Genomic DNA, 17,094 nt, shown 5'->3' on the forward strand with positions numbered 1-17,094 from the left:
AATTAGGGAGCATAAATAGAATTACCAGGAAGCTGAAAATGACATGTTTTTCAACTAACACAATTCAAGTAGAACTTATTGCTAGAGAAAGTTTATAGAAACTTACATGGCAGCCAAGAATGATCAGATGAATTTCAGGAAAGGAAAGTCCACGAGGCTGTTAAACACAGCTGCGGTCCCTTGGTCAAGAAGGTGCCAAACCACAGCTTGCTGGAAGCCAGACCAGTTTATATAGGAAGGATTTGTAAATACTTGTCCAATTCTTAGTCTGTTTGTTCCCTGTTGACCAGTGCTGGGAAAAGGACACTGAATTAAACGACTACCTGATTGGACCCATTGTGCCTTTCATTACATGTTTGCAATTCTTAGAGCAAATACTGTGACTAGGGGAGAGGTCACACATGAGACGGATTCAATCTCTGGCTTTGGTGGCAGTCTCAGTTACACTTTGCTGATGGCATGTCCATGGGACAGAAGTGTGGCTAGAAGGTATCAGGCCCAAGTGATGTGTGTGGTTAAATCATACACCAGCAATCTCAGTAATTTTTTCTATTTATAGTGAACCCAGGACCTTCCAATTTTCAAGTTCTTGCTTGAGGTCTTTGTCCATGCTCCCTGTTTTTATAAGATTTGGAAAAGGTAGATTCTTCATATCTGCTTCTAATCAGCAACCATAGAATCACAATTCAGCGAGTTCAGAGAGGAGCGATAATTTATGGAAGAAGTTTTCCATAATGCCAGTGGCATATTTTGTTGTCAGTTTCAGAGATTTTTTTTGCAGTGACCACAAAAACTACTGGAATCATACAATTTACTAAAAATCCATTAATGGTTCTATCAAGAGGATTATTTGTTTTCTTTTTCTTGTGTATCAGCTGCTTACTAAAACAGGGCAGACGGCTAACAGTTCCAATCCTGGATGCCCTTTCTCGTCTGGATCTTGATGCAGGCCTTCTGGCTGAGGTAAGAGCTTTTACTGAGCAGTTGAGCAGAACCCAGCCCCTGCTTAGCAAGACGGGAGCTAGAGCTGTTTGGTCATTCAAAGTATTTTGCTAAACCTGACTTCTGTAGGCCTTCAAAAGTCCCAAGCACGCTGAAGTTGGAAAGGAGTCAGAGAAGCTAAAACTGTTTTTTGAAACATGCATGAGGGGGTTCAGTGAGGAGCAGAGAGAAGTTTTCTGGCTGTTACAGTATGCATTCAGAAATTTCAAACACAGTTGTTTTAGCAAATGCAAAAGCACTTTGTCCTGCTGGAGTAAATTTTTATTGCCCATCTTAAACCTGCTTATAGTCACTATTTCTTTTTTTGAGGTACAGTGACCAGACTAGACTGCTATATTCTAAGTAGAGACAGACTGGTGATTAAATAATTGCATGATCATAGTTTTTCTCTGCAGAATGCTGATAAAGGAGAAGAGATGATGTGCCTTGTGTCTTCTGGACATGCTGGATTGTTGCACTTCTTGCAGTTAGTCTTCTTATGAATAGAATAAAATTGGTTCATTTGAGTGCATTAAATACTATGTTACATAGTCCCCAAAGGCTAGTGCTGCATAACAGGCTACACCTCCTCCATGCTTTTCCCTTTTGAAAGCCAGTTAAAAAATGATGGAGCCAAGCTCTTCTCGGCAGTGCCAAGTGAAATGAAGAGGGGCAATGGCCACAAATTACAGCCCAGGATGTTCAGGTTGGACATTTGGAAAAATGAGTTAGGGTCTGCAGCACTGACATAAATTATCGAAGAGGTGGCAGGGGTTGTGGGGTTTCCTCCATCCTTGGGTATCTTCAAGACTCAGCAAAGCTGAGGCCAGTCTGGTCTAGTACTCACAATATTCCTCCTCTGAGCAGAAGGCTGGACTATAAGCCTCCAAAGGTTCCTTCCCACTAACATAACTATGTTTCTGTGAACCATAGTCTTACAGCTGATCCAGTATTGCTTTCTCCTCAGGTGCGGCAGTCTACCATGACCATTGTGCCTTCTGTAAAACTGGAAGATTTGCCTGTAGTAGTAAAATTCATCCTCCATAATGTCAAGGCGGCAGACGCAGTAGAGGTACAGTATTTTCTCTGTACTAAAGACCAGTAAGTTGTCTAATCCAGTGCGTGTTTTAAGACAGCAGTTGCTTCACACACAGAGGTGTATGCTTTAATGTTTTCAAGTAAAACTTTTAATATTGCCAAGGATCAAAGCACATGTAGAAACTGTATCTGTCCTTTGACGTGGATTTGGTTATGCTTTCAGGTATGAGAGTTGAAACCTCCTTTCTGCTGGCTATTGCAGATTTTTCTCATTTGTTGTTAGAATTATTTTTTTTTGGTGTAAACATCTTAAAGAATTGAAAGCAGGTCAAATTGTCGAGTTAAACTCTTAGACTGAAAAACTGTGGTTAGGTGGCAACTTTAAGCCTTTGAATTTTACCTAAGAATTTTGCATTGTACAGACCTTCTAAGGGTTTTAAATTCCAGAAGTATCCAACAGACCTGGGACTACAACTTGGTAATTCTCTTCCTGTTTTCTCCACTGAGTTCTTTTCTAAATCATGTTTTGGAAACATCCCTACAAGGGTGCTTCTGTTGGAGGACCGTTTTCATTCTAAGATGTAAGCTTCCTCGGTTTTTCAAGTTGCTTTATCTAAGGAAACATACTCAGAATATTTTTAAAATGAACCAGATGTGTTTTGTCAAGCCAGCCTTGCTGAACTATTGAACGTGCTTTTTTTCATACTTGGAGAAACCCTCAGCTTAAGCTAGATGTGGATTGTGATCTGCCCAAATCTTTCAGGGAGACCACTGTGAAAACAGCACGTGTATAACATGCAACCCAGTCTGTGCTGATCCACTACAATTTGATAGCAGTTAAATTGGCAAATGCGCATGCCCCAGAATTCCCGTGGCTGTCATATATCTTGCTCTGCTGCTAAACAGGATAAAACTAGTTCACAGCAACATACGGCAGATATAGGTGGGAATTTCATGGAGTAACTCTTAAGAAATCCTCTTCTGCTTTCTGCATGCATGTGCATGACAGTAAAGAGCAAAGTGTGGCTGGTTCACTTCCTAAGTATAAAAAAAGAAGTTTGAGCATGGTGCATAATTTGAGCATAAATGCTTATAAGTCTTTACAAATACATGAGGTTTTGATTTGTAATTTTAAGGTTATTCTGTGAGATTGTTTTCTTTTCCTCAGCCTTTTCTTTCCTCACATGTCACTGTGATTTGTACCGGGATTTTTGTTTTACAGGTGATTTCTGATCTTCGTAAGAGCTTGGATCTGTCATCATGTGTTCTGCCCCTGCAGATCCTAGGTTCCCAGAAGAAGCTTAAAAGCCAAGTCCAGGCCAGGTACTTGAGCTGATTTGCATGATTCTCCAAGGGTGAGATGGGACAAGAGAACTTCAGCTCTTCTTTATCTGGTCTCTCTGGCATACATGGTTACATACATGAGCCTAATTTATCCCAAGTAAAGGTGCTGACATCTTTATTCCTTCCCGCTTGGTGCTAATATAACACATTTGTCAATCCTTGTGGAGCCAGCTTCTCCTGCCATGCATGTAGTTCCTTTTGAGCCATCTGCATCCATGTCTGCACGGGGTTATGCAACTCCATTTATAATAATGTTGCTGCTAGTTCATCTGTTTTAAGTTCCCTCCAGTATGTCTTTGGTTGATTCAGCAACCTCTGCTTCCACCCTTTTCTGAAACTCTCTTCTGAAACTCCCTATCCTTGCCAGAGCATTCCCTCTAGAGAATGGCTGCTTTAAGTAACTGCTGTGCCTGCTAGGCTGCCTTGTTCCTTTTATTATAGTATTTACAGTGACTGAGTCTCCTCCTTTCTGATCATTTACAGTTCTTCCATGAGCCAAGTAACCACCAGCCAAAATTGTGTGAAGCTACTTTTTGATGTGATCAAGTTAGCTGTGAGATTTCAGAAAGATGTCTCTGAAGCTTGGATTAAGGTAAGATGCATGCTTCAGTCCTTGTTTCCTTATTTAATTGGACTCCTAGGTTAAGCCTGAGCCTGCCTTGTAATCAAGTGTGATGTCTAAAGACAAATGTTAGCCCTTCATTTTGCTGATACAGATTTCATTCTGTGTTCCAAATTAGCAGTGCTTTTTCAGGAGTCTGCTTTCTTCCTCAGTTACCAATTTCACAGGGCTTGCAAGATGGCCATTGGGCTCCACTGTACAGACCCCAAATCTTGAAATGCAGGATAAACCTAGTTCTACATGTTTACGAGAGAGTTTTGGAAAAAATAATCTTAGGGTTTTTTTCTATTTGCAAGAGAGCAAAAACATATGCCCGTATGTTGAGACTGAGCTGTGTGAAGCCTTAAGGTTCTTGAAAATGTCCAGCAAGAAATCGATATTGGCTGGTGTTGGGCTAAATTTAATTTTAAATTGTGTTTTGATGTAAACCATGAGACTGTTTCTTGTTCTCAGCCTTTCGTTGCTCATTACCTTAGTCCCTTTTTCAAGCCTGATGTTATCTGAGAATGTCCTCGTACAAGCTGAATTTTCATGCTGTTTTTTTGTGCGCCTTCTGGATTCTCTGCTGTTGGCCAGATCCAGTTTGCTGGCTTTGATAGCTGTCCTGTTGTAGAGGAGAGAAATCTGTGAGGAGTATTTCTTTTGGTGTCTGCCTTTTTTTGATTTGGTTTTGGAATATGGTATCGTACTCTAGCATAACAGCTTTCTTGTTTTTGCTTTTTTTTTTTTCCCTGTTAGGCTATTGAGAACAGCACGTCTGTATCTGACCATAAGGTAATACTTCTGACTCTGCACTTGTCTCTGGGAGCGTCCTCTTCTGCTGGTGTTTTCAAGGTCTTTCTTTGTGGTTGTAGATGAAGAGATTTTTCTAGTTGGAGCCGAAACTGCCAGTGATGTTGCATGGGTGGTTCTTTCGGTATTTGACTTGTTCCTAGTATAACAGCTATCCATTTTCTTTGTGACTCTTGGTTCATCCCTTCTAAATCTCAAGGGACAAAGTTATCCTGCTTTAATTCTGTGCTGTTAGACTGATGAGGTTTTTCTGTGTTGGCTGTCAGGGCTTTTTGAGCTCTTGATTTTCTTCTCAGTTTTGATTTCAAAGTGTGTAGTTGTCAGGACTGCTTAATATCTTTTCAGCATAATGATTGGTGGTTATTTCCTCAAAAAGGTTCTGGATCTGATAGTTTTGCTGCTAATCCATTCTACAAACACCAAGAACAGGAAGCAAACTGAGAAAGTATTGAGGAGCAAAATTCGACTGGGCTGCATGCCAGAACAGCTGATGCAGAATGCCTTCCAAAATCATTCACTGGTCAGTGCTGATTCTGCTTTGGGACTCCCTCTTCTCTTTTATCTCTCAAAGATCTTGTCAGATAATGATTTAACCCTGTGCTGCATTATTTATACTATTCCTGTTATGTACGCTTAGTTCTGTTTTTTAATTTTTGGTCCCAGATCAGTCTCCCAAGGCACATGTCCTCTGTTGTAACTGTCACGTGGTTTTTTTAGAAATGAGCTTTCCTCAGAATTGGATGGGCTTTTTATTTTGGTGCAAAACCTCTCAGACTAAGAGATGTTGTCTAGCCCAAGATCTCTACTGTGTGTTCCAGACATGCTGTTGTCTCCCATAGTATTTTTAGAAGTTCATGTGTTTACGTGCAGCGTTTTTCAAGTGTAATGGTTTCTAGGTCTAAATATGTGTATATATATTGGGCATATGTTTGTAATGTAATGTAAATTACCATTTACTATGAGAAAACTGAAAAGAACAACGAAAAATGACACAGTGCTGCTTGTCGGAGCTAGAGGGAAGATGAGAAACACAGAGTTAAGAATTTAAAATTAATTAATTGAACTATAATAATGCCTTAAGTAAGCACATTTTATTCTGAATATAAGTGGGTTTAATTCAGTTTTAGTTTAATTCCCTTCCAGAATAAGTTAAGATAAAGTAAATTAGGCCACTTTACATCTGAGTAAGAGCTTGTTGTTCAAAGGAGCTCTGTGTGATTAAGCTAACTTCAAAAGTTAACTTAGATTTTTCTGAGTATCTTGATGTAGCGAAGTCCTTCTGTTAAAGTAAGGCCAAGAGTGTGTCTGTCCTTGGCCTTTTATTTAGTGATACATTGCTGTAATGGGACTTCCCTGGTGTCACCCATAAAGGATGTGCTGCTGTGAGCTCTGCAGCTTTGCAGGTTGGCTTCTTAACCAATCTGTAAATCCTTTGTGTGGAGAAGGCTGGAGAAACCCATTCTGGTGTGCCTTATTTGCTTTTGTTGCCCGTTTGTGCGAGTGACAGAGGACAGTCAGAGAAGGCAGGAAAGCACCTACTAAACTAGGCAAAGCATTCGGGGTGAGCTGTAGCATGCTCTTTATTTAGGGAGCTGAGTGTGTTTAAAACGAGCAGCAATAATCTCCTCTTTTATGATGTCTACATTTCAGGTTATCAAAGACTTCTTCCCTTCAATCCTAGCACTTGCTCAGACATTTCTGCACTCTGCACACCCAGCCATAGTCTCCTTTGGCAGCTGCATGTACAAACAAGCTTTTGCAGCCTTTGACTCTTACTGCCAGCAGGTATAGTGTGATGGATGCCATCTGTTTTATTTGTGTTTGCACTTTGTTCTAGAATGTATGTCATGATCCTTTAGGGGGAGAGGATTTGAGGCAGTTGGAAGCCTTTGGAGAGGGGTCTATGCTGTAGAGTAGGCCAAGCAGAAGATGGGGAACAGTCACAGCAAGACTCTGGTAGCAAGTGACTCAAGCACAGAGACTGCTGGGAAGAGCAGGGAGAAAACAGGCAGGCCTCAGAAGTGACAGAATGAAAAATACTTCTGGAGCAGAGGGGGCTGTGCTGGGTTTGCTGCAATTCAGAAAGCAAACAAGTTGACTGAGATCTAGCCAGGAAGTCAGGACTGGCCCCCGGGGTCACGGAGGAGATTTGTTCATAAATCCATATTCCTGTTCTGTCTTACCTAGTCACTTTGAGCATCCTCTATTTTAAAAAGCCATTGTTATAGTTTGTATTGAAACTTCTTTCCCTTTCCTTGGATAACTTACTGTGATGAAAAAGTTTACATGGATTTTCCTCAGAGCTCTGACCAACTTGGACTCCTTCTGCATACTCTGAAATAATCACAGACTAGACTTTCAGCTCTGAGTATGAGTTCCTACAGACATGCTGACATCAGAAAATTTGGGGATTGAAGACAGCTCCGCACAAGCTTTTGAATGTATTTGCACTTTTTTGGGCACAGTATGTTTATAATTAAGACTGTTTCCAGTGTTGTATCTGTATTACTTATTACAGCAAACTTAACAAATAGACAAACAAAAAAGCAACTGGGAAAAGCCTGAGATGTGAAGGCATAAAATGTCATCTGCCACAAGCTAGTGAGTCTAGTAATATTTTGAGATGTTAAGAATTTCAAAAGAAGATGGCTGTATTAGCAATTAGTGACACAGAAAAGACCCAGAGCCACAGACAGTGTATGGGAGTGGAAAGAGATCCCTGTCCAGAAGTCAACTGAAGTAAGGCCATAAAAAGATTTTTGAAACAAAAATGTCAATTTTGAACAGCTGGTGATAAAGATTATTAAGACACTGGAACTGCTGAACTTAGAGGCACTGTATTCCTGGGTATGGTGCAGTGTTCTGTGCACCTAAGAAAATAGGGTAGATTTTTATCATCATATGTGATGGTAGCAAAGAGCAGAAGCTGCAGCAGTGTTAGCAAGCAGACAGGAAAAATTTGGTGAAGAGCTGTGTTATGGAATCGTGGGATCTTTTAGAACTGAATAAAATTCAGGCTCAAGGAGAAAGAATATTGTGGATATCAGGAATTAAAGAGCAAACTGAGAAGGGACTTAGAATAATGTGGTTGAGTTTCAGGATGATTATCTGTACTTGATCAACATATTCTATAGGAGCAGAACAGGGCAGACATTTTTCTGTTGAGATTTCACTATGGTTTCTCTGGGGGCTTTTTCCTCAGGAGGTTGTGACTGCTTTGGTGACTCACGTGTGCAGTGGAAATGAGACAGAATTGGACATTTCTCTGGATGTGCTCACTGATTTGGTGATACTGCACACATCCCTTCTGATGCGCTATGCCACCTTCGTGAAGGTATGAATATTTCTGGGGGCATACTGCATTTCAGGACCCTTACACCACTTTGCCCCAGATCCAGAATAGGTCAGTACTTTTCAGAAATAGAGGTAATGGAACAATTCGTACCTGTAAAGCTATCTGTCTTAAGAAATGCAGTGGTCAGAAGTGAAAGGTATCTACTATGAAGAGGTGAGCTGTAAGATAGGACTGTATGATTTTTTTGACAGGGGAAATTGAGATAGACAAAGAAAAAAAGTTACCCTTCCCTGTAACTAGAGAATGCTTAAATTGCAGGCGTGGAATGACTCCCATCACGGAAGGAAAATGCTGTCTTTATTAACATCAGCTATTTCAAATACTTGGCAAAAACCTGCCCCCTTTGTGGACTGCCTGTTCTACCACATTGAAAGACTGACGGTACTTTAGCCAATATTTGAATCCTAAAACAAAACTCCTGGCAGGGATGGGAAAAGACTTATGTCCTAAAATTTAAAAGAAGAATGGGGAGAAAAAAATGGGTTCTTAACTCCTAAGAGTGACAAGCAGGGTCAGGCCTGCCCAGTTGCCTGTTTCCAAAAGTAGTAAAAGTGGAGACTGAGGGAAGAGCAAAACAGCAAGGGAAGCATGTAGCAATACTTTTCTTGAACACTTCCCCATCTGTGGTGATTTGTAGCTTGAGGGCATCCTGTATCTAAGAGCCCTCGAAGAGTATGGGTATGTGTATTCCTCCCACCCCTCTGACTTTTTTGATGCCCACTTGGTGTCGGTGGATTCTGTAGTTTAAGTACTCACTGTGGGAAAGCTTACATACTTTTTGCTGTTCAGCTGGTTGATTGTTAAATTTAAATTACTTGCTTAAAATATGCTAAAAAGGCATTAAGATCTGCCATAAGAATTTGCAATGCAATCTGTCACACTTTCGATGGGTATAACAGGAAGAAACGGGACTCGCCTGCCTCCTGGCAGAGGGAGGATGTAATAAGGACTCAGGGTTGAAAGTAGTCCTTGAAAGAGACAACCTAAAACTCCTGCTCATAATTGAATGCGTTGTCAGAAGTGCGATGGGGAGTACTTGTCCACAGCAATCTGCTGAGACCTGTTGACATTCCTCCTGGCCTTGTTTGCATGTTCTTGTGCTGGCAGATCATTTACAGATTACGGTTTCTATGGGCCGATTTTTGATACATTGCCAAAGCTTGTATGTGAAACACACTAATCAATGCTCTGGCCAGACCTCAAGGTCTGGTAGTGTACCATGTTTGGCATGCATCTCAGAGGTGGTTGAGACACTAGCCAGTTACCTGTAAAAAGATCTGTAGAGCTGCAGATGCCTGGCATATTTGACACTGAGCTAGAGCCTCTCCGGCACAGAGAGAACAAGCAGATCTTAGCACAAGTCGTCTCCCCAAACAGCTATTTTTTTAATCTTAAAACTGGGTGAATTTTCTTGAGGGATGCAAAAGTGCTTATCTAATCCTGCCAAACTTGACACCTCATTTCAAATCCTGCTCGAGGTTGGCCAGTAGTAGGAGAAAAATAATGGCAGCAAAATGCCGTGTCAGTGGTAGGAAAGCTAGCGTGGCTCTGGGAAACAGTTGGACTGTTTTTCACTGAAGCACTGGAAGAAGAAATATTCTGAGAATGCCAGCCAGCCCAGAAAATTCCACCCCTAAATTGTTAACAACTTGACTGTTACAGGGCTTGTAATGGAAATATTAGCAAAAAACCCGTAACATTTGTTTTGTCAAATACTTTGAATGCTGTGACCAAACCTGTGATAGAAGACAAATAGCTGTCACTAATGGGATTGGAGCACTCCCAAAATGCTTATGGTAGCCAGATTGTTCTTCCCATTCAGCCTCTGATAAAATGAACTGCAATAATTGAGGCCACACCAATAGTTCTGCATTTATGTTTGTTTAACTCAAATGTAGCTTTTTCCTGCCTGTACAAAAAAGGTAAAGTTAGTTGGCTTCCCTGTGGTTGACAATTGGTGTATTATTGGGAACATGGAAAGGGATTCTTGATATATCTGAGCTAGTTTGTGGCTTCTCTCTTACAGACCATTTTAGACTCTACACAGAAACTGAATCCATGTCAGATCCGGAAGCTTTTCTACATTCTCAGCACACTAGCATTCAGTCAGAGGCAAGAAGGAAGCTATATTCAGGTAAGCAGAGACACAACAGAAAGGAGTTCAGGCTGTACCTAGGTTAACTTCCAGGTTAAGTTGCTAGGTTAACTTCCAGAGGTTTTGTTGTGCAAATAGAGGCCTCATCTATGAACAGTGATTGATGTCAGGATGTCCTTCAGCTTAAAATTCTCTTCTCCCCAAGTGGCTGCAAGCCAGCTTGCGGCTCCAGACTTTCCTACCCTGTATAGCAAGGACTCATCACAGTGACTGCATACCTCACATCTTTCCTGGAAAGGTCCTCTTCTCTTGCATATCTAAGAAAGGTAGAGTTGATAGTGACTGCCATCGGTCGCCTTCCACCAACATTTCTAATTTAACCTCCCAGTCAAAGTGGGACTGTCACCAACATGATATCAGGTTGGCTGTGGCTTTGTCTAGCTGAGCCTTGAAGACTTGCAAAAGTGTAAATTCAGCAGCCTCTTTGTGAAGCTTTGTTTCTCCATCACTTGGAAGCATTCGGAAAGCATAGTTCAGCTTCTTCCATGAGATATTAATCTCGATTCAGCTGCTTAACGTTTGTACACCAGAGACAATAAAGACACTCATGTTAGAAGAACTGAGCTACACAGAACAGAGGACTCTGCTGTGAAGTGGTAGACTTCACACCTTTTGTGCCTCTAGTTTAAACACGAGAAACTGTCAAACCTGGTCTGTCTAAATTCATATTCATTTTACACAGTATACCTTGTATGATTCAGTTGCAGCGTAATAGCGGTGGTATCAGATACCTTTGTCTGGATTTCTGGCTCCTTGAGCATGGCAGTAATCAGATAAAGATAAAGAAATACCTTGAAGACATTTATTCCACAATGGAGATGTCTGGGTTTAAAATCTTCCCATTCTTAAAGCTCAGCTCCTAGAAATTAGGACTATTTGTCTGTCTTTGAGTCACTGCGTAGTTTCTAGTTGTGGGTATGTTTGCACATGCTAGCTTGAGACTATAAAGGAAAACTGCTTTTCCTCTCTTCCTCATTGGTCTGTGGCATGTAAAACAGCACGTCTGTAGTCATTTCTTCCCACTCACCCTGTTGAGATGGAGCTCCTCACTGCCAAAATTTCCAGTTGTATGGTAGGTTTAGCTCCTTTCTGAACTACTTTCCTCAGTAATTTCCCCCCTCACACCCCCAGGTCTGTCTGTCTTACATGCAACTTGTGAAAATTGCCTTGGCAACACACAAGATGACTTTGCAGCCCAGATGGACTAGCCATCAGGAAGAAGTGTTCTGCCTGTCACCCTCATAAATTGCAAAAAGAAGGGGAGGAGTGTAAGCTCTAGAATTTATTCTGAGCTGAGAGTTTTTGACTGTGGGGGTCCACGGTTGACAGTATGACTCTGTCCTCAGTGATACCAAAGACTCCAGGGGTAGATCACCAAAGAAATCAGTACCCTGGGAACCAAATTCCTCTTTGCCTTCTCTTAACTGTACTTCTAAAACCGATGCCTCTTGGACATGAGAATCTCTACAGGTGGATTAGGCGTTTGTCCTTGCGCTGCACAAGTCATTCCAGAGGCATCTTGCCTAGTGAAGGTCAAGAAAAGATGGCATAACCATGTACTGTCCTTTTCTCCGCTACCAGTTTGATCTTGTTGGCATTGGTAGTTTGTGTAGCATAACTCAAGCCTTCATCTCCTCTGTCTCAAAACCCCTCTCTGGTCAGAGCTTGTGCTTTCATGCAGCTCTCAATCACTGAGGATCTCTGTATGGGCCAACATCCTCCTTTGCAGGACCAGTAGGGAGAGTTAATAGGAATCAGTACAACGAGGGCTGTTTTTATTTCATAATGTTTTTTCAGTGAAAACAGAAAATATCCCTTTGTCAGAGATGCTATTCTGGACCTCTTGGTGGCTGCCCTGTTTTAGCCTCTGGTCAGCCGTTCCATCCTCATCTCTCAGGATGACGGCTTTCTTGATTAGCATTCATCTGCCAGCAGTGCAGGTGCAGCTTGGATTCCTGTGGCTGATTTGGTACACGCTCTTCTGTGCTTTGCCTTCGATTTCTTCAGCAAGTATTATACTTCTCATCCAGAAGACTGGTCTCCCAACTTCCCTGAAGGATCACACTTCTACGACTGAGTACGCTTCGTGCTCTCAGTGTCAGGAGACCTCTTAGTCTCTCATTAGTGGTCCAGACTTTCAGAAGTCTTCAAAACTGTTTGTGCCCATTTTGGGAAAGTGCAGCCAATCACCTGCTTGACGCAGCTGTTGAAATAGAGCATGCTGCATTGAGACCTGCTGTGGGCTTACAGAGCTGCTGCAAAGGAACCTTTACAATTGTGCAGGGCACACTTGCCCACAGCCAGGGGACAAGGGAGGCAGCATGAGAAACGTCTTAATCCCAGGTGTCTGGTATGCTGTTACCTACAACTTTCTTGGGACCTTCACCAAAAACTGCTCCATCCCTCAGCCTCCTAAAGTTGACAGTGTTTTGGAGGGCAGTTCTGCAGCTGTTGTTTGTATGTGAAGGGCTCCAAGACCATCTATTTTTTTAATATATTCTTCTATTAATTATAGATGAAACCTGGACCAACTACATGTTCTGTGTAGTAATTAGGGCAAAGTCAAAGCGAGTCACTGTTAATGCCATTTGCAGCCTTACCGAGAGTTGTGACCAGTATTTTCATAATTAAAGGAAAATGCAGAATGTGCATTCCTTTTGCAAAGCTGTAATCCCAATAAACCATCCCCCTGCCGCCTTCGGATATGACATTAAGTGAAGATGCCAATAGAATTGTGAGTGATGCACATAAGTACCTCTGTGGTGACACGGTCTGTGTCTTTCTTTTTAGGATGATATGCACATGGTGATCAGGAAATGGCTGTCCAGCACAGTTCCCAACCACAAACAAATGGGGATTATTGGTGCTGTTACCATGATAGGCAGCGTGGCATTAAAAAGGTGAGAGAGAATGTAGCAAAGATGAATTTAACATGCTTTCAGTTCAGACCAAACTGGAAGTGGGACAAAGAAAGCGGGGCATTGCCTTCTTGCTCACGCGCATCTTGGTCAAGTCCAGGAACTTAAAACTCTTCCCTGCAGGCTGCGGTATTTGTTGTTACAGTCTGTTCAATACTGCTCACCTGCTGCTAATCTCAAAGGCATCCTGAATTTCCTGTTAATGCCTATTCATGGATGCCTTGACTAGCACCAGCAGGGACCTATTGCTTGGAAAAAAATTTGAACACTGTGGTGGACTGACTGCAGATCAGCTTTTGACACTAAGGATGAATAACCTAGTGTGCTCCATGTTTGAATACAGGGAAATCTAAAAGAGAAGCACAGAGAAAGATTTACTGCTGTGCTGGGCATTGGCATGACAATTTCCAATGTACCGTATAAATAATTTATGAACAACATTCATGAACCAGGCACACTCCTGATAAGAGCTGTAACAAAGATTAAAGCACCTGGAAAATAAGACACTGACTGGTGTTGGGAAGCGTTATGTAGCTCGCTGATTTTGTACTTCTTAACAAAATGCTGCTTCTGTTTATTACGTGAAGAGAAAAGCTCATCTTAGCTCCAGGCCCTGAGTCAGTGGACTTCATTATGGAGATGACAAGAGGGCTTTAGGTTTCAACACATTAGAAAAAGCATATCCTTGAAGAATACAATGAGTCTTGTCCTGAAGGTCCCAAACAGCAGCAGGTCTTTTTCTAATAATATTCCAAAGAACATCTTTTTCATGCATAATTCTCCAATTTCTGGAGAGAGAACCTTGTGTGTGTGATGGGTTTTGCCTTAAGTGTTGTGCAACAAAAGCAAAGTTATCAATTGCTTTCAGAAATGAAGGAGATGGTAGTTCATTGGAGAGACCGGAGCTGAACAGCGAGCGTGATGGGCAGGTGAGTACCAAGAATTGGGGCAGTGTGGGAGAGAGGGAGGATATGGTCAGCAAGGTGTGACTGGAAACACAGTCCTAGGTGAAGTAGCATGTGTGTAGCTTTACTGGGTCTGGGATTCTTGTACATTGACTGCAGAGCCAAGAATCTATTAAAAATTGTTTTAGAAAAACAAAGATCTATATTAAGATAGCACCCGCTGGTCTTGCCTACGGCTAGTCCAGGACAAGTAGTACTGCAGCCATCTAGTGCAAGTCTTCTATCCAGACGTTATTTCAAACACAAAGGAAAGAAACAGGACAATCTGCTTCAGTGAGCCAAAGACAACCTTCACCTTCCTCTCAGCTTGGCAGCGGTGCCTTTCAGGCCACCTGGAGAAAGCACTTCTGCTACACAGGGTTGGCCTAGCCTTGGCCTTTTTCCTTAATTCCTGTTGAAGAACTTTCCTCTAGGCTGGCACTCTATTTAAGGGTGGTCCTGGGCAGACTCTTTTGTGTTATTTCATGGTGGAGCAGGGCCAGGACCTTAAAAGACCCATGTTCCTTCTTAAAACTGGGTCTTTGCAAGACCAGTCACCATGGGCTGTTACCCTAGAGATGAAGCTTTGGATATGCCTCAGAGTAAATTAGTGTAAAAGGGGGAGGGACTCAAGGTAAAAGCTTAAGTTGTATGCATTTACCTTACCCATTTCTGCAGACTGCTCTCTCTTCTTTCAGCTTTCTACCTTGCTGGACCTTGTGGGCTTCTGCTGTGAGCAAAAACCAGAGGTCTTGGCTCTGTACTATGATGAACTTGCCAGTTTGATTGAGAAGCAGAAGGGGAATTTGGACTTGCAGCTCCTGGTACGTTGCAGAGTAGTTTGAACTTAATCACTTAAAAGAATTCTTCAGAAACATGATGCTTTCCAGGCATTGGCAGGACAGAGTCAATTTGAGGATTTCACTCCAGTCTGAGAACTTTTTTGTTTTGTTTTGTTTTGTTTTTGTTCTAGGCATGCTTAAGGTTCCTGTAAGAGATTGATTGGATACAAAATCCTCTTTCAGCGCTCTCAGCTTTTTTTGATTGTGGCAGATTCCTCATTGTGCTTTAACAGCTTCCTTTATGTGAACATTTACATGACAACAGGGAAGCCTTTTAATGGAAATTAAATGACATTTCATAGCTTGCTTTTAAGATTCATAGATAAAAGTAGAATCTGAAAGAACTTTAAACTTGGTATTGAAATTGGCTTCTGGTCAGACTATTAAGGCTATCTGATGCCTAAGGACTTGAGCGAGCCACAGTCATTTATGGTAATAAGTAAATAAATGGTATTTATGGTAATAGGAAGAGGTTTGTGAAGGCCACTGGACAGGTCTTTCTTCTTGCTGGGGACTCTTTTTGCATGTGTGCTGTGCCTGCCAGGAGGGTAGCAAGCCATCTTGGGACCCAGGAGAGCATTGAGGGCTGCTGTGGAATTGATCACTCTTTGTGGCACAAGTGCTTTTTGCACCTGCTGGTTACGGAGAGGAGGAACTTTTTCCTTTGTGTTGGAACAAGGGAAGGCGACCAGAGGTGTGTGAAATGCTGGCAGTCACTCCAAACGCTCTATGCCTGGGGCTAGAAATGCCAGTCTCCTGAAGTCCAGCTGAGTGCTCCAAGGAGGAAAAGGAAGGAGGGTTTCTCATTTTTCCTTGCAAGACGGAAATGTAAAAGCAAGCTAAGGTTCTTCTCACAACTTTTGTGCAGATTTTTTTGGGTCTTTTCATTGTCTGTTTGTCCAGTCTCTGTCACATCTATTACTTCTCCCTTAGTTGTTTCTAACAGTGTAAGCATGTGAAGTATGTAGGGGACACTGTGTGAAATAAAACTTTGCCAGCACTTTATAGCCATTTCATTCTGATGATCGGCTCTTAGGACAGAGAATTCCCCATGGCTGCTTTCCTCTTCCAGCCAGCCGCTCTGCCTCTCTGCAGCACTGCGGAACATGTAGACAAGCCCACGTCCAACTAGCAGGGAAGAAATTGGTTGTGCATGCTTAGCAATGTCTCCTGGCTTTGTCTCTAAAGGCAGGCCTTGGCTCTCCTTGCAGGCAGTGGGCTTCATTGCTGTGACTGTTCCAGGATACTTTTGCTTGGCCTTATCTTCTGCATTTTCCACTGCTGCTGTTGAAGCTTCCTTCACTGAGCCCCTTTGCTGAGCAGGTTTTCTTCCTTTCTTTATAGGACGAATTTGGGAAGAGTTTGGTGGAGGACTTTCCCAGTGACTTTGTGGTGGATCTCAGCCCCACAGTGGATGGGTATGCTAATCACAGGCTAAGTATCTGTAATGTTTCTGTCACTGAGAACTGAGTTTGTCAACAAAAGCTTGTCTGTCTTTCCTTGCAGTTCATTCTTGTTCCCAGTGAAGTCCTTGTATAATCTGGATGAAGATGAAAGTCAGGGAGCAATTGCTATTAACCTCTTACCACTGGTGTCGCAGAGCGAGCTTGGCAGGGTCACTGATGGAATGAGTAACCAAAGTAAAAGGTACTTTGACACTTACCTTTGCAGTCATCCCACAGTTAAAGGAGTTATTTTCATTTGGTGCACTGCACTGCTATCAGCCCGGCCTGCCAAAGTGCCTGATAAGGAGCTGATCAGAGAATTCACCAGTTTCCAGTGTTCTTTTCCTTCTCTTGCTGTTAGACATATTCAGATAGGTCTAGAGGCATAAGCTGGTTGGGAACTGGCAGTCTGTTCTGGCTCAGGCTGTTTGGGTGATCTTGGGTAAGTCATGCTGCATCTGCCTTGTTTCCCATCTGTCATATGAGAATAGTAGCTCTTTCTCCCAGTGTTATGGTGATATTGAATGCCATATTGAGATGGAGAAGCAACTTTGAGGTGGCAAAATTCATATTTTGAGCAATGATTCTCAAATAGAGAGTCACTAAGGACTTAGTGTGTGTCAACAGTACACAATTTTTCTTGCCTTCAGTTGTACTT

The 17,094-nt window shown here is 42.1% G+C and overlaps 1 protein-coding gene across 1 annotated transcript in view; it reads left to right on the forward strand.

Moving 5' to 3' along the window:
• The window catches only part of FANCD2 (FA complementation group D2), a 54,110-nt gene that overhangs the window by 9,965 nt on the left and 27,051 nt on the right, over window positions 1–17,094 (forward strand). Inside the window, exons 10-23 of the mRNA XM_076346254.1 lie at window positions 876–963; window positions 1,949–2,053; window positions 3,242–3,342; window positions 3,847–3,955; window positions 4,724–4,759; window positions 5,154–5,297; window positions 6,428–6,562; window positions 7,980–8,111; window positions 10,159–10,266; window positions 13,078–13,187; window positions 14,074–14,134; window positions 14,848–14,973; window positions 16,336–16,409; window positions 16,498–16,638. Of these exons, the coding sequence (XP_076202369.1) occupies window positions 876–963; window positions 1,949–2,053; window positions 3,242–3,342; window positions 3,847–3,955; window positions 4,724–4,759; window positions 5,154–5,297; window positions 6,428–6,562; window positions 7,980–8,111; window positions 10,159–10,266; window positions 13,078–13,187; window positions 14,074–14,134; window positions 14,848–14,973; window positions 16,336–16,409; window positions 16,498–16,638 (1,470 nt within the window). The remainder of the gene's footprint in view (window positions 1–875; window positions 964–1,948; window positions 2,054–3,241; window positions 3,343–3,846; window positions 3,956–4,723; window positions 4,760–5,153; window positions 5,298–6,427; window positions 6,563–7,979; window positions 8,112–10,158; window positions 10,267–13,077; window positions 13,188–14,073; window positions 14,135–14,847; window positions 14,974–16,335; window positions 16,410–16,497; window positions 16,639–17,094) is intronic.

Source organism: Aptenodytes patagonicus, chromosome 8 (assembly GCF_965638725.1).
Source record: "Aptenodytes patagonicus chromosome 8, bAptPat1.pri.cur, whole genome shotgun sequence".
Classification (NCBI taxonomy): Eukaryota; Metazoa; Chordata; class Aves; order Sphenisciformes; family Spheniscidae; genus Aptenodytes; species Aptenodytes patagonicus.